General features: G+C 40.0%; 1 protein-coding gene across 8 annotated transcripts in view; it reads left to right on the plus strand.

Moving 5' to 3' along the window:
- PHACTR2 (phosphatase and actin regulator 2) overlaps positions 1-22,512 on the plus strand; it is a 261,006-nt gene that overhangs the window by 60,654 nt on the left and 177,840 nt on the right. Inside the window, exon 1 of one of the 8 annotated variants that reach the window (XM_073894030.1) lies at positions 9,785-9,812. The exons of the other annotated variants lie outside the window; for them this stretch is intronic. Within the exon in view, the coding sequence (XP_073750131.1) occupies positions 9,800-9,812 (13 nt within the window). The 5' untranslated portion in view covers positions 9,785-9,799. Of the gene's footprint in view, positions 1-9,784; positions 9,813-22,512 lie in introns of those variants that run through there. 8 annotated transcript variants of the gene reach the window in all.

Raw genomic sequence — 22,512 nt, forward strand, 5'->3', positions numbered from 1 at the left:
AAAAAAAAAAAAGAACCCAGGATACCTTGTTTGATGAATCCCAGAGAAGTATCCCATGAAGGAAGTTTTCTTGGTTGCAGAGTAGTTTTGCCCTTGCCAGAAAAGCTCTTTAAGATCCAGCCTAGGGGCACCTGGGTGGCTCTGTCCATTAAGCGTCTGCCTTGGGCTCAGGTCATGATCTCAGGGTCCTGGGACCTAGCCCCATGTGGGGCTCCCTGCTCAGCGGGGAGCCTGCTTCTTCCTCTCACTCTACCTGCCACTCCCCCTGCTTGTGCTCTCTCTCTCTTTCTCAAATAAATAAATAAATAAATAAAATCTTAAAAAAACAAAAAAAAAAAGATCCAGCCTAAACCTTTTTCCCTTTCCATACTATACAGCTAATTAAAATATGCCACAATTTCTTTATAGAACCATGAATCCAGAAGGGATGTGAGAGGTCCTCAGTCCATTCTGCTGACTTAGGCACAAATGCTTTCAGAAGCCAGGCAGGTCATATAGGCATGTACGGCTCAATGGAAGACAACAGGGAGTAGTGGGTATTTTGGCAAATTGAGAGCATATGCCTTGCTGAAAGCTCTCAAGGTCTGGCCTTACCAAATGTTCATGTTCACAGGCCAGGTTTGATTAGACTGCCAGTTGGCAGCCCTTGATTCCTCATCTCGGAAAACAGTAGGCTGACCCTTTTTGAAAGCCTATTAGAGACAGTTGTCTTTGAGTGTTTGGGTGACAGGCTGCCCTCGGTCAGGCCAGCGTGCACTTGCCAGCCATCTGTCGGGGGGGTAGGGGGGACCTTGCTATCTGGTTGGGATGAGCATCTATCATGCTCTTCACTAAGTGATGGCTTGTGGAAAGAACTTGTTCAGGCTTTATATTCCTGGAGCAGATTCTGTGAACCTGCTTTTCCCTCTGGTTGCTGGTTTTATAACAGAAGACTCATGCACAAAGCAGCTGTAACTGCCTTTTAAGCAACAGGCCATTCTTTTGGCTGCTGGATGAAGTCAGGAGTCTCTTTTGCCAATTACTCAGCACCGAATCAGACAGATGCCTTCCTCTGCCTTCTGGGGACCCGGTTGTATTGCTGCCGACTCAATAATTTTTTGAGCACTGGCCGTAATGAAGTGTATGTAAAGTTCCTGAAAACTATTCTTAAAAATCCTTGAAGTGATAAATAAATTGATCTGGATAATGGTAAACATATATCATTCTACTTTGACTTATAGATTTATAATTTAGTCTCCCTTCAGAAATAATTTTTAAATGCAGTTATCTCCTAGAATTTAGAAAGAGGCATGTATCTCTTCACGGGCAGAAATTCTACCATGTTTATTTTCATACCAACACTACTGAGTACTTTTGAAGACCAGGAGATTTCTTTTTTTCTTTTTTTCTTTTTTTGGAAGGCACAGAAGATTAGCTTTAAACATTTTATTAGTCAAATTGAGACAGAAACTTGAAGCCTTGAAAGAAATTATTCTTTGCCATTAAAATTGGGAATTCGACAAAATCAGATTTTGTAAAAAGCAGTTGGGTTTCTCCAGAGAACCCCCCCGTTCCTAATAAATACTATAGCATGTAGAGATTGCAGACGGAGATGCTACAATAAAAAAGACCTAAATGTAAATCCAAATCTATAATTTGTGCAACCTGAGGCAGTTTGTCTTAACCTCTCTAAGTCTTAATTGTTTCATCTACAAAATGTGAATAATGGTAATAGTACTGAACTCAATCTTATCGTTAGGTTTATGTGAGATAATGCACAGGGAAAGAATTAGGCACAGAGCCTGGCAAATAGTCAGTGCTCAAATATGTGAGCTGTTCTTAGGGTGAGCAGCCTGCAACTCAGACACACGTGTCTCTGGAAGAGAAGGAAGGAGCTCCTCAGTGGTCTCCTGCAGTCGGAATCATCTGGGGAAAGGCCGTCTTGGGGGCAAGGGGCAAGTTGCTAGTCAATGCTTGATGAGTTGGTTCTCACCATAACCCACCAAGGCTTCCCCTGAATGTTTGTGCAGGGCTAGGCCAATGCACAGGTCTGCCTTCAGTTCTGTGCTGGGCTACAACTCCAGGGCTGGGGCATACTAGCCTTACACCCAAGAAATCCCATTTGGATGCCAAAATTTACTTCTTAGGGTAGCCCAGTCTTATTGGTTGTATTAGAAAAACTAAATATATCTTACATATCAGGGAACCATCTCTCTGTGACTTTGTCATGTTTCACTTGATTTCTTTTACTGAGATGGGCTGAGGTGGTTCCTTTTGTCTTTCTAGCCACCAGTGCATTTACTTTGAGAGTCACTGTCGAGTAAGATCTGCCAGTGTGCACTCCTTGGTCCAGATGATCTTTTATTCCCTCTCATCCTTTTGTATTGTTAGAGTAAGAGAAATGCATTCCTGGACTTCCAGTTTTGTGACTAACGAGGGACGTCTGTGTTCAGGGGCGCCTCCCTGAGCACGCTGTTGGAAGCCTATCTTTTTCGTACTATAGGAGCAGTAACCGCAATTGACATTAAGTGCCGGAAAGGTTCAAGACAAAAATTATGGGCTAAATGCCCATTTCTTTCTTTTTTTTTTTTTAAACTAGATTTTCCCAGACTGTAGTCAGTTAAACATGAGTTCTATTGGAGTTATAAGAGTTATACCATGAGGAGGTGAAGTAAGTTTGGGAAACCTTGGTAGGTCATATTAAGAGGTAAGTGTTCATGAAAGAGAGTTCATCTCTCTGATCTTTCTTCTGAGAAACGGGACATGGGATCTGCTGAGATTCAAGGGGAGTGAGAATATGCTTGAGAATTCAGTGACCAGCAGAGGGAAGGTAGATATGCAGACCCCCTCTGTGGTAATAGCAACAGGCCCTAAAAAAAGAAAAAAGAGAGATAACAAAGAGTAGAATCAGAATCAGGCGAACACACGGAATTTTGACGGAAGGAGTTTGTGCTACAGATGGCTGGCAAGCAGAACGCTGCAGTACTCTAGATCAGAAAAAATTAGCATGTTCTCTCAATACATGTATATTTATTAATTTAGAAGTTATATACATGGACCACTGTAATATTATATCATGTATATTATGCAACATAAAAACAAAACACTTTTAAGGTCAAGATCAAGGTGAAATAAACAATATTTCGAAAATAACAGAAGTTTGTTTTAATAAGACTAAAGTCCTCTGTGCAAAAATTACTAATTTTTTAACGAGGCAAAGATGAAGTATGCAGTATTAATTTTCAAATCTTGGTTTAATGATGTGAGAAACAGCAAACCCATAGTTTGGTTCTCTAGGAGTTTATCCTGATACATGGCTTTAATGACAGTCAGAGCTGAAAAGAGATCTTTTTGAAGACGTGTACCTTTGAGCTTGCAAAATCATAATTCATTGCAAGCAATTTTTCATCCAAACTCTTGGTTGCAGTTCAGCTAGTAAATGGCTTTCTTGCCCGTTGTCATTGGTTCTTCTTGAAAACTAATCAATATGTGCTGCATCTTTGGATTTTAGCAAATGAGTTGAAAATTCACACACACACACAAAAAGGGAAAGCAAAAGAAAATTCACTGAAACTTATTTTGAAGCTTTTCAAACCAGATAAAGAATTCAGTTTCCTACTATATTAATTCCATGCTGTGGAACTATTTACTGTATGTTTCAAGTCTGACATTTAGAGAAGTGAAGGTGCCATGAGCTTTGTATATTAAATATTATTGTAGCTTAATAATTTATCTTTTATGTAAACATAAATGTTAAGAGAAGTTCTAATAATTTCTTTCCTCGTAACAATGGATCACTTTGCCACCCTCCTTGGTGTGTATTCAATCCATTGTAGAGACTATTAATGTAAGTGACCAAACTGCTTCTATTCTTTAAGTGCTTGTTCTTTAAAAAAAAAAAAAAAAAAAAAAAATATATATATATATATATATATATATATACACCAATTTAAAATCTAAAATTACACATCATGTCTGAATCCAAATCTAAAACTATCCAATGTTTCTCTTCATTCACACTTGGAATTCTCATTGAACATCCGCCTCATATTTTGTCATGGTTTCCCAGTTTGACCTCTGTTTGTCAGTGTTTTTGTTAATTTTGAAATGATGGTTTCACAATCAATAGTTATTTAAATATACTAATACGTGTTACCAGCTTCTAATTCATTGTTTTTCATCTTGTGCCTTCTCTCTGGGTTTACTTTCCATCTTGCTAAAGTGCATCCTTTAGTAAGTTTTAGTCTCTCTATCTGTGTCTATGAAAGTGTCAATGTTCTGCTCATGAATGGGAGGGTAGCCTAACGTGAAATTCAAGGTTGACAGTTTCTTTCTTTTAGCATCTTGCCTGTTGGTATCAGTGATTGCTAATAAGTTTTTTTTTTTTTTTTTTTGGACATGACTCTTTTATTTTAAAGCTTTGATTTGAGGTGGTTTTTTTTCCTATTCTTGTATTTTTGTCTCTTTTTTTTTTTCTATTTGCTTTTGATGTCATGCTTTCACTTATCTCTTTGATAAGCACAGTTATTAAAAAAATCTTTATGAGACTCTTCCATAACATTGAAATCATCAAGATTGAAATCATGTTTTATTGATTATTTTACTTGCTTTTGAAATATTAGCAATCTTAATTTGGAATTCAGTTTGCACATTCATTTTGAGTGGAAGATTTTGTCTTGTTTTTTGCTTTTTTGGTTTGATTTTGACTCTCTTTTCTCTCCCCCTCTTTCATAGTTCTGTGGTTTGAAGTTGCCTCTACCTTGCCCTCTGCTCTTCCAGTCTAGAGTCGGCTCTTCTGATGATGTCTTGGGGTTTCCGCATGATTTTGAGGGGGATATTGCCAATTGAGTATGGAGGGAGCCAGCGTGAAGCTGATTTTGTTCCTGATTTTGAGACTTTATCCTTCCTGGGCCCATCTAGGCTTTATAAAGTCATGACTTCTAGAAATGGGTCAACAGCCATTTTTCCCCCCAACTTCCTTTCTTGATTCAGGGGACCTCACTGAAGCTGAGCCTGGCTCTCACCCCGCCTTTCTCATGCGGAGCTCTCTGAAACCCATCACCACACAGGAGCCATGCATGGGTCTCTAGCCTCTCTTTTGCACCTTGAGCACAGCACCCTCATCAGAAGCCTTAGTATTACTTTGAACTTTCGGCTCCTTTCTGATTCATGGAAGTGGTTATCTAGTTTTTTAAAGCCTTGCTGTCACTTACCTGTTTAATATTTTATCTATCCTTGCTGTGTGTGTGGAGCAGAAGGATGGTGTCCAAGTGTGGACTCACCAAACCACCTTGACCAAAAGTCCAAACATATCAGATGACCATGTCTGATAGTAATAGCTTCATTAAGGTCTAGATGCCAAACCAAGTTCCAAGTATGCTGAGAAGTATCATGGCTTCCCATCAAGGTGTTATTTAAGTCTGTGTGAATAGAAGGCCTTTTGTAAGGGCTGTGTACAAGGGAAGAGAAGCAAATGTTAATAAGTAATTCAGGAGGCACCCCCTCCCACTTTACACCAGAAGAGAAATCTCAAAGGAGAATGGTTAGGAATAATGGAAAACATAGGCATGTCAAGTGAGTATTCTCCTAAAGTCCAGATAATAGATCATTAGTTAAATGTCTAATTTTTTTGCCCTGATCTTCCTGGAAATACTCTCTGTCGCAAAACTTCCTCTTGTGAACTTTTTTTTTTTTTTAAATAGTTCAGGGATTTGGTTTAGTACTTAGGAGAGTTATAAATCCAAGCACTTTGCTCATTGTCACTATCAATATACAATAGCTGTTCTTGTAAAAGCAGTATCCGAAATCTTTTCAGAACAGATTTCCAGTAGAATCTATTCCCAAAGGAACTGGGAGCAAGCTTGACTACTTCCTAATTGGTAGTCAATATACTAGTACTTCTTTATTTCCTTGGGTGAATCAGAAAGTGAGATCAAGAAGGGCCGATAGGCTGATCTGGGTGTCCGAGCGATCTGCTGGGCCAAGCAATGGACGATTCATTCTCTTAATTTTTCCATTCTAAGGAACAAAGTCTAACTTTGCAGAGAAGTATCCCACTTGGTTCCCTGAAAGCCAAACCATGGTATTTTTAGCCAATAACTCTGGGAGTTGCTACACCTCTTGGAAAAATGTGTCTGCTTCTTGGTCCCCACAGTAGCCATTTGGACTGTTCTTGGGCTACCTGGGCTTGGATTACAGTCAGATTACAGTCAGAAAAGGGAGAGCATGATTGCCACCAGCTCCCTTCTGTGTCCCCAACACATGAAAGCATCTCATAAGAAAGTTAAGAAATAATATGAAATAAGCAGAACTCTTTAGGAAGCCATGATGTTTTCTTCTTTGAAATTGAGAGAGAGAGAGAGAGTTGCTAATAGAGTTTTTTGAAGAAAGATGTGATAATGGCCGGGTTATCAGCAAGTGCGCATTTGAAGGCGAAATGCGCTAGACGCCCACTGGTAGCCTTGTTGTTTCTACCTTAGCTGGTCAGGTCTGGAATCGCAAATATCTTGCGACCAATCTCAGGCCAACAATCCTTTAGACATGCCCCACCCCCGCCCCCAGGGACAGGTTGTAGCCTTCTTTCTGTAGGTGGGATGGCACTGAGGGTATTTGGGATGCAGGTGCTCCAAATTTACCAGTGGTCTCAAACATATTAGTCTGATCTTAAGGGAGCTAAGGAGGTTAATAAAAACAGGAAATAAGCTTATGTTTAAAACATGCTATAGAACTTTTGACTTATTGATGCTCCTACTGGGCCACACAGCATCTCTCTGGGACATTTAGAAAGGGCCTGGTAAACATTTCACATGCAGGCATTCCCCAACTATAGACGTTAACTATGGGTCTGAATGAGATCAAGGGAAGGAATGGATTCTCCCTGGAGCTTGAGGGAAATGTTCCCCTCACTGCGCTTTTTCACTGTTACAGTGCCACCTTCTGATGGCAGGTAGGAGTGGGAGGGGGCAGTGGGGTGTGGCAGGCGCATGCAAGGGGACACAGAGCTTTGGGTATGTGGCCATTTATGCTGTTCGTAAATAGCTTCATTCCTAATAGCCACTCGGCATTGGTTTCATTAGAGCTAAACATCTTTCTTTGTTGCTCATCCCTTGTTTATCTCTGACATCTTCCAGAGCAGCTGGAGAAGTTTGGGTGGGGCCCCCATCAGGTGAGGGAGGGAGCTAGGGCGTTCCTAATAAGGAAGGGGGCCCTGTGGCAAAACAGTGTAAAGGATTATTTTCCACCCTTTTAAATTGCAAAACGGTACTGAAGGACCACAGTCCCTCATTTGAAACCCCTTGGGGTCAGGTGTGTTTGAGAATTCAGAATTTTTGCATTTTAGGAAGGTAACATAACGCATATACAAAATGCTTTGTATAGTCCCCGGCAGGGCCCGAACAGATTCTCATAACAATAACATTAAAATTCTTGTTGTAAAACATGTTATTTACTCAAAATGAGATAAGCAAAGATTTTTTTAAAAATTTTTTAAAGGATTTTATTTATTCATTTGAGACACAGAGATGCAGAGAGAGAAGAGAAAGCATGAGCAGGGAGAGAGGCAGAGGGAGAGGGAGAAGCAGGCTCCTTGCTGAGCCAGGAGCCCGATGTGGGGCTCGATCCCAGGACCCTGGGATCATGACCTGAGCCGAAGGCAGACGCTCAACCATCTGAGCCACCCAGGCACCCCAGCAGAGATCTTAAATAGCCTCCCATCCCTTCAAGTCATGTTGTGGCAGAAATGTATTTCGGAGCCCTACTTTAAAAAAACAAAGAACCTTAAGATTTTCAGAACTGGATTTTGGAATTGTGTATAAGAGATTATGGTTATTATATAAATCATATCACGAGTTAGGCAGCATTTAATGGTCTGTCCTTGGAACCTAATCCAGTGTTTATGAGAACAAGTGTTTTTCAAATTACCAACAAAACAAATGTTTGGCATGCAATCCATTTATAATTTGGTGACTGAATTGTGTTAATGAAAATAATCAAGAGTCTCATTTTGAACCATGTACAGAGCTAATATAAATATATTCATATTAGTATGCACTGTCAATACCTAACACTTCTTAGCTACTCCTTACCAAAATCTCAAACTTCATGAAATGTTCCTCTTCCTTTTGTCATTCACATTTCCCTGTTAATTCCTAGCTAAGCTTGCCCTAGATTTCTACCGATGACACTCAGTCTGGGTGCTTGACAATCTTAATCAGGGCAAGTAGATGAGGTATGGAAGCCACAGTGATTTCAGTCTTATGGGATCCAGGCATTTTAAACAAAACCATGTGAAGAATGTTTTCTTGAAATTCATAGAGTGATGTATCTTCAGAATTGTGACAGAATTGAAATAAGGGGGATAAAGTTTCAGTGCAAAAATTCAACTTTTCTTTGAAGAAAATGTTTTGTACTAGTATGGATATCATAAATGGTGTATTCTGTGTAAACAGTGAAGGAACCTCAAATCTATAGGAAAACCAGAAGTGAGGTTAAAAACAACTACTTCAAAGCTGTCGAAATGGAAGGCAAGATTATAAATAATTTGCAAGTGATTTGTCACCAGGAATTCCAGTGGTAGACGGAAAAGCGAAATAAATGAATTGCTTTTCCAACTGAATGACCCTGAGGGTATGATAACACCACAACTGGTTGTTGTTTTTTTTTTAATCTTGTCAAATAGAAAAGCTGTAGATCCTTACTATACTGTGGATTCATTGTATCATAGGTCAAATGAGGGCACTGTCAGTGTTTTTACTCTATCTAAGAAAATGCAGAAAAGAGAGTGGTGCTGTCCCCAGAACCTAACGTCATAACAGCCCCAGGCCATGGCACATCATTTCTTCAACACTCTGTCCATCCTTATGCCTTGCTGTCGTAAGGCGTTTTAGGTGACTTTGCATCTTTGCACAGCCAGATTAAAGAAGTGTACTTTCCTGTGTTCGTAAATGTGTTTTTCTTGATCCTCAGTTTTCTGTTACTTAGGTGGCTACAGATTGTAACATACAGTGGAGTCCCCTGACATCTTTTGACAATTCTTTCCGGTGTTATTGGTGACAGTTAATGAAATTCCTTTGAATTTCTCTCTTTAGGATAGGTGGGCAGAAATTCTGACCGGGAATAGGGACACTCGTCATGATGAAAACATAGCTAAACCATGATGACAATACTCAGCTCCTTAGCATTTAATTAGTGCAGAAATATTAAACATTGCCTTTATTGTAAAATGGTTTTTCTGCTCTTCCTTGCCCACCCCCCCAATGACAGTGACAACCACCACCACAAACTTTAAAATCCTAAATTGAAAAGTTGCCCAGTCATTCGGTGATGTCAGTGATAAAGGCTGGACCACATTTAGATCAACCTCAAAGACAGGATAATTTATTATCGTTTCAAAGATTCCTTTTTACCTTTTAATTATCTGTGCCTCTTCCTGCTCATGTTTGCTCTGGCATCTTTTGGAAAAGCACCGTGTTCTGCATAGCATGTGCACTTCTTTCCTGAAATGTGCAGTACATTCAACATTGCAGTGATTTTTTTTTTCTCCTTTGCTTGGAACAGAGGTGAAACCCCCAGTGGATTCAAGTATCCACTTGATAGGCTCAGTCTCTCTTAATCAGCCTGTAATGGAGCTAATGGCTGTTTGTCATCCTTGGAGATATAAATTTCCTGGCGGTGTCTCCTGCAGACAGTGCATGAAGTATGCTCTGTGTGCTGCCCACAAGGACTGATAATCAGAAGAAGGGCAGGGTGCTTCGTTAGTCAGGAGAGGAGCTGGGGCTCCCGGGCTGCCAGGCTGCAGAACCTGCCTCGCCACTCCTGAGACATGGACAATGCCGGTAGGTAAAGCAAGCGTGAATGCTTCCCAGTCTCCGGGCTCGTTTGCAGGCGGCTTCCTTTGCTGCAGAAGGTTTGCTGATTTGTTGGTCTTACTCTGCACTTCATCATTCAAGCCCGGGGGGCATGGGATGTGCTAACCCTGCTGCATTGTCCAGCAGGCGATCGGTGTTTGCTTTGAAGTTCAGTAATTGGGGATGCAGATTCTAATTCCACATTCACCTTTTTCCAGACTGCACTGTTACTTTCTTTAGGCTGTATGAAGTGTGCTGTGTGATCCTTTTGTGCTCAGAACAGAGGGTGAAAAATGCATACAGTTGATGAAAAAAAACTATTACGAAGGGGTGGCAAAAGGTAGATGGAGTTAATGAGCTAAAGACAGTTTTTTTTTTTTCAGCATTACAATATGCCCAGTGTAATAGCAGACGAGTGTTTGGGTCTTATGCTTTGTCTTCATGTTAGGATGAAATGTGCACAATGTCTCAGTATCCTCTGAGGTTTTAATTTCGGGAGTATAGACATGAGTGGCCAATCATGTATGGACCTTTTTAAAAATGTATTTGTTTTTAATATCTTTACTTACCAGGGGACAAATATAACTGTTGAAATATTCTAATGCCAGTTAAATGATTAGCATAAAATTATTTCTCACGCAGAACTTTTTTTTTCTTTGCTGTATTGAACTTTTTTAGAAGGTATCTGCTCCTCATTTCAGTGTTATTGACACTAAGTGCAAAATTCTCCCAAATGGGTTGTGGGTTCTCTGTCTCCTGAAACTCATTAGTTCAGTTTCTCAGCTGCTGTCAGCTTCATAGTGATGCCCCCCAGTGTCTTGAGACGCTGGGATGCATCTTTTAAAACATCCTACACAGTAAGACCACCCATTTTTAGTAAAACACATTTGTTTATGACATGTGGCTATTTCAGTCCTTGGTTCAGGTAGCCTAAGCAAGCAGAAATTTTGAAGGCAGAGTGTTTTGAGTTCTTTTGTGAAATAGTTTACCAGGACTAAAACTCTGTGACTAAAATAATTTTGTATTTGACGTTGAAAGCGTTGAAATAAATTGGAAACGTGAAATATTAGGGAGCAGAATTTCAGGGTTGTGGAGGAAACAAAACAAGTGTTGGGGGAGTGTGTATGTGTGTGCATGTGTGTGTGTGTGTGTATAGTAGCAATAGTAGTAGTAGGAAGGAGGCTGGATTGATGTAAATGCATATGATGTATATGTGTGTGTATACATTATAACTCCCATTTTGATCATTAAAAAAGTATGCCATAAGGCTTGTCATAAGAGCATGTAGGTATGATATTCCATGACAAGGCACAATTTCAAGATCCACCAAAAACTTCTCTAATTATAGAGGTAGAGTGAGTAAAAAATAAATAAACTAGAATCCCTAATTTAGCCTCATTTAAAACTTCTGCCACCCACAATTAATTATACTGACGTCCTGGCAGAATTATCATTTTAATTCAAGTAAATGCCTTTCTTAACTGACTCATATATTTATTTAAAGACCATTTAAGAAAAGGAAAGAAACTACTGTAGCAGCCTTTTTATTGGTTTAAAAAATGCTGAGGGTTATGATTTACTCTTTGGCTAGCTATAGCTTAGGGGGATAAGTATTTTCTTAATTTGTACTTATATTTATTTATGCTCCCAAATGCCATTAATAAAATACCTCTGCCCCTGACACACTTAAGAATATTTATGCACTTGGTCAAGTGGCTTTTAAAGCAGCAATTTCTAGATCATTTCAAATTTTTGGTGAAACCTCCAATACAGGTATGTATAAACAGGCTTTTAAATTACATTGTTTGACTATTTCAGAAATAACATCTTTCTTATAATGGCCAAGTGACTGCCAGTGATCATTTTTCATGGTAATTTTTTGGTGATGGAAATAGCCTCTCTTAGAGCAGGGAAATACAAACATCCATCACACACGTACACTTCAATAAATTGTATTGACTATGGGAAGGCATTTAAGATAGTACTGGTAAGTGGCCAAACAAAACAAAACCAAACAAACAAAAACACCCTGGAAATACCTTCAGCGTTTAGACCAAGACACCCCCCCACCATGAACTTGGAGCACTGCGATTTCTCCCATTTGATTTAAACAAGAGAATGATGTTGAATATCTGCTTAAATTTGTCCAGTCAGCCATGGGTTCAGGCCCCGGATGGCAGAGGCTGGCAGTTCAGAGCTGGGCACAGTTCTCACCATTAAACCAGCAGGTTCAAGGCCAAGCAGGGCTTTCTGGGTTGGGGTTTGGATAATTGTGAGGCAGAGACGCAACTATGAGTACGTGCGCGCGCGCACACACACACACACACACACACACACACACACACCCAGTGCCTCTCATTTACTGACATCACACAGAACATTGTGGTGGAGATATTTGCCTGGTTTCTGCTGTTAACACCTCAGGAAGAGTTTGCTGCCTGGGACTCTGGCTCTTTACGCCTGTCTGCACAGTTCAGCAAGCATGTGAGTCTGTCCAACCTTTTCTTAGCAGCAGAGACCTGTCTGGCATTCCTACTATCTCTGAGAAGGAGACATCCCTTCCCCATAATTGCTGGCTTATGTATTCCTTTAAAAGCTTTTCCTGGAATAACAATAAAATATTTATCAAACAGTGCATGTGGAATATGTCAGGGCCGTTTTAGCAATATCTAACCTTTTCTCCTTCTCCTTCTTCTTCTTCTTCTTCTTCTTCTTCTTCTTCTTCTTCTTCTTCTTCTTCTTCTTCTTTCTTCTTTCTTCTTTCTTCTTCTTCTTTCTTCTTCTTCTTTCTTCGTGTGTGTAACTGTTACTTCTTATAAATTCTGTAACAACTCAAATAGTGGTCCTTTACCAAAAACAGGTCTGTGACTACAGCTGCGGTCCAAATCATTCTGTCCCTGCTTTCGTGTGCCCTCGCTGCTCCCCTCCCTCCCCTGCCTCAAGTGGTGTTCATGAATGAGTTGTGGAAGCGATGTTGCAGCAAAGTTGATTAGTAGTGTGCAGTTGATGTCTGAAAAACAATGCTTTTGAAATGTTATTCCATATCCTACAGGGGCAGAGTATTATAAAAAGTTCTGCAGCCTTGGTGGGGCGCATTTTTCATTGCTTGAGATCAGGATGTTTCCACTACCGTGCGTGGGTCATAGGAGGCACACTTGTTCGGAAGGGAGCTGATGGCTGGGAGAACCACTGTGCCCTCCCCTTACCTTCTAGCCTGGTAACTTACAGGCTTTTGACCCTTGAGCACAGTAACTGAGAAGTTCACAGTCTGCTAGCTCCTTATGAAAAAGACTGGAGGGTTATTTGGGAACCAGACTGAGGGAGAGTTTATCAAGAGCATCTGATCATCTGAGATGAACCCTGGGGGCCCTGCCACCTGGCATCCCAGTGACCATGAATAAGCTATCTAAAACCTATGCATTTATTTTCTCATTTGTGAGTGCCAACAATAATTGTATCTGTCTCACAGGATTGTTGTAAAGAGAAAATAAGATACTACATGTAAAATTTGGTACAATGGTTGGCATACGGTCCTTCTCGATGCATGTTGGCTGTTTAAAGAACCATCCAAAATTTCAAGCAAGGTTCTTTATGAATAAAGATGTGCTCTAGCAGGATGGCTCTCGCAGAGGGGTGCTGGTGTAGAAAGGTAAGCGCTTAGAGTCGGACATCAGTCAGGTGGCTGCACCAAGAGCATAATTGGAAATTGAAATCAGTGGTGAAATGGGGATAGGATTGAGGGGTGCATTGCATCAGTAGAGTCTGATGAGTAGATAAGGAGGCAGGGGAAAGGAGACCAATCAAAGCAGACTTGCGGGGTTTCTAGTGAGAATCTAAGATAATAATAGTGCTATACTATGGAATACAGGGGAGTTTTAAGGGAAAAACAATGAGTTCTATTTTGGACTTGTTGAGTTTGAAATACCTCTATGTTACCCACTAACTTTAATAGCTGTTAGTGATGACTTATACACACACACACACACACACACACACACAGGCACACGTGCACACACGAAATTCCTTACTAACTGTGGATTTGGGATAATGCGGGGTTTTTTGTTTTTTTACCTCCAATTTAAAATCTTTTCTATTTTAATCTGCTTTGTTTAGTTCATCCCAGTAAACCCAACAGCAGTTACGGCTTCCTTACCCCTGGCCCCCCAGCCTGTGTGGGATCCTATAGGTGATGTACAGAAAAGAGACTTTCAAATGGTTCTTGACAATCTTTTCAACACAGATGGAGACAAGACCAGGTCCAGAGAAACATGCCACTAAGCATTGAAATAATTTTGGCAAAGGTAGGCTGAATGTAAGAAAATGTAAGCACAAACACATTTTATTTCAAACTGGTTCAAAAAATTTCCTAGGAGAATCTACCTTAGCAGCTCGGGCTGCCACCTTCATGTTCCTGAACAACTACAGATGGTGATTCGGGAGAAGGGTTACCTAATGGAGCAGACTTTCCTATGTGAATTAATTTGTTTTGGAAATGAATGCTTTCTAGGACATTTGACTATGTTTGAAAACTATATTTGGTGCAATTTAAATTTTTTCCCTCTAATCCCCTACTTTCATGATATCTTGGTTTTAGTAGCTACAATTTTGTTAACTGTGACACATTTTAGAAATATAATAATGTTATATACACACATACATACATATGCATACATTTGCATGCATATAATGCATTTTATATATGTACTTGTGCGTGCATTTTTCGGTTGGGGATTAAAAATGTCAATGTAGGGGAATGTAGTGTTGCTAGCTCTTTTAACAAACTTAATAAAAATCTCAAACAGATTTTCTTTTTAATTAAAAAAAGGAATTGATTCTTATTTTCTGAAATGCCTCTTATGTTATAAAAATATTGATTACTGAATATTTGCTATAAAACCGGTAATTACAGTATTTTCCTTTGCATTTATTGTGAAGTCCATTGTGCTATTGTAGCATTTTATAGTTCATCAAATAAGTATTTTTTTAAAGATTTTATTTATTTGAGAGAGAGAGAACAAGCTGGGGAAGAGGGGCAGAGGGAGAGGGAGAAGCAGACTCTCTGCTGAGGGAGCCCGATGCGGGGCTCAATCCCAGGACCCTGGAATCATGACCCGAGCTGAAGGCAGATGCTTAACCAACTGAGCCACCCAGGTGCCCCCAAATAAGTATTTCTGAGAGCACCTCAGATTCATGTAAAGATATTTTTCTCAGGGAGAGATTAAAATTTAATAAAGGATCTGCTTTTTGGAATGTCTATTTTCAAAGTGCTGTTATTATTATAGAAATCACTGTCCTTTAAAACAAAAAAGTCAAAGGAAATATAGGTTCATGTACATAAAAGCACTTGAAAAGTGGTACTAAATTTTCTTGTTTTTTTTTATTTTTTTATTTTTTTAGTATAGTTGACAAATAATGATACATTAGTTTCAGGTGTACAACATAGTGATTCCCCAGGTTTATACATTATGCTACATTCACCGAGTGATTCCCCAGGTTTATACATTATGCTACATTCACCGTAGTGTAGTTACCATCTGTTACTATACAAGGCTTTTACAATATCATCGATATATTCCCTATACTGTACCTTTTATTCCCGTGATTTCTTCATTCCATAACTGGAAGCCTGTGTCTCCCCCTTCCCTTCACCCATTTGCCCATTCCCCCATCCCTCTCCTCTAGCAACCATCAGTTTGTATTATAGGTCTGATTCTGAGTTTATACTCTAATTTTGGGGGGACTTTGACCTCCTGAGAATAAACCAACAGTTTTGGCTTAAGAGTGTGGAGAAGGAGGACAAAGTCATTGTTTCTAAAAAAAAATTTTGGGTTTTTGGGTTTTTTTCCCCCGATCATTAGAATTAGTTCTAAGTGTTTTTTTTTTTTTTATTTGCAACCACTCATCTTTCCAAAGGCAAAATGAATTTTTCTGTCTCCATAAGATAAAATAGGAATTCTTGTCAGATGGCTTGCTTGGGTCAAGAAGAGACAGTGGATCAGATATGGAGAGTCAACAAGAAAGCATTTTGGTGACAGAGAAGGGAAATCGGTAACCCAGCATTTTCTAAATGATAAGTCATTGCACATGAATGCCATAGGATATTAGTTAAATCTCACTCCCTTTTCACACATACACACACAGAGATTTCAGTGTTAGGCAATTTTGGGAATTGCTGAGTTTGACTGTCAAACAGGTTTTACTTAACATGCTAATAGAAGTAGCGCAGAATTCCTTGCCTGTGCTAATATTTGTTGTGAAGTCCCAGGATGGAATCTAGAATGCAGCATTTCCTGGTCATATTAACCACGGGTTCTCCGGGGGATGCCTAGTAACAGGGTGTAGAACAGATTCGGGAGTCACTGTTAAAATCCCTTCGTTTTCATTTTTGCTTTTCATTTTCACCCTATTCTTCTTCTCCTGAATTCTTCTCCATTTCCTATTTCCTCATATAGAAGCCATTTTGGGAGAACTAGCAAACTATTCACTTGGATAAATATCAGAGCTTGCTTATTTTGAAATTATATATCTGTGTCATCTATGTCCAGGATTTCTCCTTCCTTGTTTCTAGGTTTTGGGGCATTTCATTGCTCATTAGCATCACCATCAGGTGCAGTAAAGAAGGAGAGGCAGCTAGACTTAGTCAGCTTTGGAAATGAATGGAATTCAATTACATCTTTGAAATTAAGAATAATGTGCAGATTTTATTGATCCAAACCAACATTTCATATGCATTGTTAAAAATGGATGTTAGATTTTATATGTAAAAAAGTTAATTTTGAAGTTCTATTTTATAAGTCAGACATCAAGAACATATATAACAAATGCAAGTCATATTTACCTGAATATTAAATGTCTTGAAGGGAAGAATGCTTATCTTTTTTGAATGCCTATTATGTTCCAGGCATCAACTTAAGTATTTTACATGTGTTACATCATTAACACTTGCAACCATTCTTTTTTTTTAGTACTTGCCATCATTCGGTAAGTAAAGATTATTTTCCCCAAGTCAAATATGGGGAAACTGAAGCTAAGTGCGAACTCAACAAATATGTGTGTGATTTATAAACTCGAATCCAGATCTTTTGATGATAGCAAAATTCAACCCAGCATTTTTTGTGTTATCATATTTCTTTGAGACTGGAGATTCTTCATCTTTGTATCTTCCATAGCATTGAGTCCATTGCCTGGGATGTAGTAAGCATATAAGAAATGTTTTAAAATTAAATCAAATATGTAATTTCATTAGTTCAGGGCAATTTTTTCAAAAGGAAATTCATTTTTAAATTTCAGTGTCAAACATGATCTTATCACATACCTGAATAGTTTATTAGAGATCAGTACATGGGTAAGAAAAAAATGTGGTTGTGAAGTGTTCTTTCACAAACATTCATACATTTTATAAAATAGAGTACTTTTTTGGGGGGGGTTGTTCGGCATGTTGCGTTTTTTTTTTTATGTTATGTTAATCACCATACATAACATCATTAGTTTTTGATGTAGTGTTCCGTGATTCATTGTTTGCATATAACACCCAGTGCTCCATTCAATACATGCCCTCTTTAATACCCATCACCAGGCTAACCCATCCCCCCACCCCCCTCCCCTCTAGAACCCTCAGTTTGTTTCTCAGAGTCCACATACTTTTTGATAGAGTCCACCTATGAGATTTGTTATGGCTATAAAAAATTATTCAAAAATTTCATTTGAAGTGGGGGCGCCTAAGTGGTACAGTCAATTAAGCATCCAACTCTTGGTTTCAGCTCAGGTCTGATCTCAGGGTCCTAGGTTCGAGCCCTGCGTCGGGTTCCACGCTCAGAGTAGAGTCTACTTGAGTTTCTCTCTCCCTCTCCCCTGCCCCTTACCCCCCGACCCCACTCTCGCTCTCTCTCTAAAATAAAAATAAATAAATCTTTAAAAAATTTCATTTGAAGGATATTGTAATGTTAGGATATTAACAGAAATTATGAAGAGAGGCATAGAAGAATTTTTAAGTGATAGTTAAATATTTAGACAAATTTTTCTGGAATGTGGAAGAATTTTACTCTTTCATTTTCTTTCAGAAAGATCATGGTTAGAGGAAAATCACAGAGTAATGGGGATTTTGTTTTCACCACGTCTGTGCATGGCTAGATCCTTCCCGAGTAATGCTAACATGTTACATTGTACATTACCTCTTTTCAGACTCTCCATGACTCTGAACCATGACAAGATTGGAAGACATGCTGTGAAATAACACTCTCATTTATTCAAATTTCCATAGATATGTCAAGAGAAGCTGTGGTTTCAAAGATAGTTTAACAGGTTTTCCTACTGTTTGACATAAAGTATGTACAGACTTTTTCCATAAGTAGCTCTGAATAATTCTTTTGTAGAAGATAGGCCCCCAACATCCAGCTATCTATCCCCCCCAATTACACTTTGAGTTTCCTCACAGAAACCAGTTTTTTCCAAATATTTAATCTTCTAATTATGTATAGTGACTAAAATTATGCTCCATTACCTTCTGGATTTTAGAAACATGATTTCCTTTCTTAGACCTGAATCATTCAGTCCTGGTACAGTTTCTTGACACCTTAACAGATGTGAAGTTTCAACTCTGACTTTCATTAGTAACAGCTGTTAGTAACTGTACATGACTTGTTCACCCTTATCCTCAGTTATATCCCACGCATCTTCTACTTCCAAGGGTCTGGCCTTCTGTGTGTTCGACACAAACAAACAGGCGTATGTGTTCTCCTTCCTTCTTTTTGTTCTTGCTACTCTACCCACTTAGAATGCCTTCCTCTCCTCGCTGTTCATTCTTTCATCCATATATCCAGCTGTTTCTTTATCACTTACTCTGTGCCAGGCACTGTGATGGTTAGCATGGACACCAGGGAACGAGTCAGAGCTTGTCATCATAGAAGTTCCTTCTAGCAGGGAAGGCAAAACTTAATAATGAATAGATAAAATATTTGGGTTGTGATCAGTGCTGTTAAGTTCATAAACTGGCATGTGGATAGAGAATGAGGTTATGGTGGAGGGCTACTCTAGACTGGCTGGTCAAGGACAGCCTCCCTGAGAAGGTGACATGCAGCCTGAGACCTGAGGAGTAAGAAGGAATCAGTCCCTTGAGAGTCAGGGGAGAAGTGTCCCAAGCAGAGTGACCAGCAGATACAGAAGCCCCAAGGCAGGAAAGGGATTGGGACATTTGAGGAACAAAAGCAAGGCCATCTTGCTAGGGAGTGGTAATGAGAAAGACCACCAGGCCAGTCATGGAGGGTCTGAGATTTGACATAGTTCTACGAGCTCTCAGGGGCCTTTGAAGGGTTTGAGGCAGAGGCATGACCTGGTGAGACTGATGATTTCAAGGCATAAACATGGGAAGAATGGGAAAGAGGCAAGATGGAAGCTCCCAAGGATGAAGGCCTCTTAGAAGGTGCTTGGTTGGGGTCGTGGCAGTGGGGATGGGGCAGTTTTATTAAGGGAACTTAATGAAACCTCAGCCCTGTTTCAAGGCCCAGCACACACCCCATCTTCCTGACTGGCCTTGGAGCCCTGTCTTTTCTCTTGGCACTAAAAGAACTCACCACACAGTTTTGTACTTCACAGTGCTCTGAGATTACTCTCTATCTGCGTCTTTTTTCCCCCAACCAGATTGTAGGCATCTTGAGGCCAGTTGGCACATCAGAGCCATCTGTGTGTCCTCCAACGAATTAGAGTGGTTGTTCTCAAATCTGGCTACCCATTAGAATCACGTGGAGAGCTTTTAAAATATACCAATCTCTGGGCCTCACCCTGGACAAATTAGATCAGAGTCCCCGGAGAGGGGTCAGGACATTGGTATTCGTTTAAAAGTTGCCCAGAATGTTCAAATGGACAACCAGCATGAGAACCACCATGACGAACCCTCAGAAATACCTACCTCATAGGAGTAAGAAGCTGGCTTTTCTGCCCCCTCCCCCTCTCCCTGAGTATCAGGCCAATCTAGCTGAGGACTTGTGCTGGGGACTTCTCTGCTGGCAGGTGGGACCAGAGGCTGGGAGAGTGAGTGAAATCTCCAAGGATACAGCTGAAAGAAAAAAACAGAGGCAAGAGCATGCTTCTGGACAACATGTCAGGATAGGAACAAAGTAAACAGAATCCAAGTTTTCTGTAATCCATCCTTTTGGAGTCTGTGGACTTGATCAAAGAAGGCAGCTCTGGAGAGACTTAATCACCTACTTCCTAATCAGGAAGCGTGTTTTCTCCTTCAGTGTCTCCCAAGCAAATTAAATATTGAGTGAAGATTCACCACGGTGGCAAAAAGTATTATCTAGTGAGATTTTACATGTGAGTTTTAACTAATAAGAGATGTTAAGCATCCCTTGTCGAGTTTTATATAACAGAAGAGGTACATTATTAGACCCCAGATAGCACTGCTATGAGTTAATCGTCACTAACTGTATCTGTGCCAACTGGCTGGGTCAGAGCCACTATTAGACACCGATGCTATATTTGTTATATCATGTGACTCCCCACAGGCGTCCTGCTTTTTAGTGATAGAGAAATAGGTCCTGTTCCACCTTATACTTCTCCCCTCCAGACACACACCCACACACACACATGCACGGACACACCTCAGGATGAGTTTAAGATCATTTTGAACTGATCTTAAATATTAAAGCAAAGGGATGATTTGATAGCTTGTTTTCTGAGTATTTTGGTTAATAACTGGTGCTTTCTACACTGGGCTTAATGCATATCTTTTAATGAGAACAATAACATTCAATAAAACCATTTTTTAATAATATTTTACTTATTTCATGTGGTTGTGAGGATCCCTTGAAAAGGTGACAGAGGGTTTTTAACTCCAAATGTTTCTGCAAATGAAGCATCAGGTATTGGTTGGAGCATCCCCCCTCCCCCAGAATGACAAAGGAGCCTTCCAAAGGACCAGCCCTCATCTTGGTTGGCCTGTAGCATCACCCCTACACAAGGGCACCTCATGTCCCCACCCTAACTGCCCTTCTCCCCATTGCCCTCACCCACACATCCTGTGGACTGGCCATTCTGCACTTCTTAATACCCCCTAGAAACACACATAATTTAAACATGCTGATCCTTCTCTGTGGAAGTCTCTGGCTTCTCTGCATCCACCCTGAAAAGCCTTCCCCTTGAGTAAGACCCAGCTCAAGTGTCCCTTCCTCTGTAATTCTTCTGGATGGAATTAGTGTTCTCTTCCCTCTGCTCCCACACAGCACTCTCCTCCCCAAATATAGCACATTAGCAGGTAAACTGTAACGTTACTTTATGTGCCTGCCTCTTTGACTAGGGCCACAGCTCCCCAAGGACGGGCATGTCTTCTCTGTGAGCTCATCACCTCGCAAAGCACCTGGCAGAAGATGCATTTTCAAAAACTGGCTGAAATAAAGCCTGAGGTGCATCTTTTATTGTGTGCTAGTACTTACATAGAAAGTATGAATTAATTTTTATTGGCGGTTGAATGATGTGGCCATATACCACTTAAGAGAGGAGCAATGGAGAGCCCATCAAAATCACCTGTAGAATTAAACTTTGTCTGTCTATCTACCTATGTACCTATCTGTTTATACATATCTATCTGTTTGTCTGCCTGTCTGTTTACCTACCTCCCTATCATCTTTCTTCCTATATATTTATCTACCAATCAGTCACCATCCCAGCCCCACATCACACCTACTAATTCGGAATCTCCCATGGGAAAAGGGATTGCTGAAGTAAAACAACAAAACATTCCACAGAGGATTCCACTGCACACCCCTGTGAAGACCCACTGTCAGTCTAAGGGAGAGATTTTATACCTTTATGAAGCTGCTCAGACAAAGCAGGTTTCCTCTGTTTTGTGTGTTATTAAGAGAATTGATTGTTGCGATGTGAAAGTAAATATTATTAGAACCATAAAGATCTTGTGTCATTTACAAAAATGCTCTGTCTGGCCCACTGGAGGCCTTCGTTGACCTGTAGACAAAGCATCTCTCAGTGAGTTGTTGCCTGGGAGTGCTGGTGAATTCTGTACCCACTTTCTGTGGAGAGGCCCCCAACTAGATTCCCTAGCATTAACCAGCATCTGCTTAAAACTTTATCCACCCAACTTGCCTTTAATTTACCACCTGCTGGATGCCTCTCTTTGCATTTCACATACTTGGGTGTTATTTGCTCGGTAATGGAAATTTGGCCACCATTGTTTTTTGTTTTGTTTTTGTTTTTTTTTTTTATAAGCAGCTTCGTTTAGGGCATTTTTTAATAAGGGCATACAAGGAAAAATGACCAATCCTGACCTGTGGTGGAAGAGTGAAAATATCTCTTGGACTTCCTGTGTGAGACTTTTGTCTTCACAGAAGCCATCCTGCTCGGTCTGTGGCACTTAGAGAGGGGACGTCGGGAGGTGGAGCCAACTCATTTGCTCAAACAACAAGCATTTTACGTTCATTAACCTCAGGGTCACTTCTTTAAAAGAAGGAAGTTCAAAGACATTTGTTTAAATAACTGTGTGACTATGACTCTCATTGAAAAAAGCCAGAGAGTTGGGAATTAAAGCCAACCTTGTCCTTAAAATCCAGACATTGTGAAAAACCACCAGCCCCTTAGCATACATTTAGCACAAAAGTACCACCGTTAACTTTTACATTTCCTGGCTTGTGTCAGTTTTTGTCACAACCCTAAGGTTCTATAAACAAAGGTGTCTCTT

This window comes from Callorhinus ursinus, unplaced genomic scaffold (assembly GCF_003265705.2).
Source record: "Callorhinus ursinus isolate GAN/ISIS: 27379988/994484 unplaced genomic scaffold, GSC_fseal_2.0 scaffold6, whole genome shotgun sequence".
Lineage (NCBI taxonomy): Eukaryota > Metazoa > Chordata > Mammalia > Carnivora > Otariidae > Callorhinus > Callorhinus ursinus.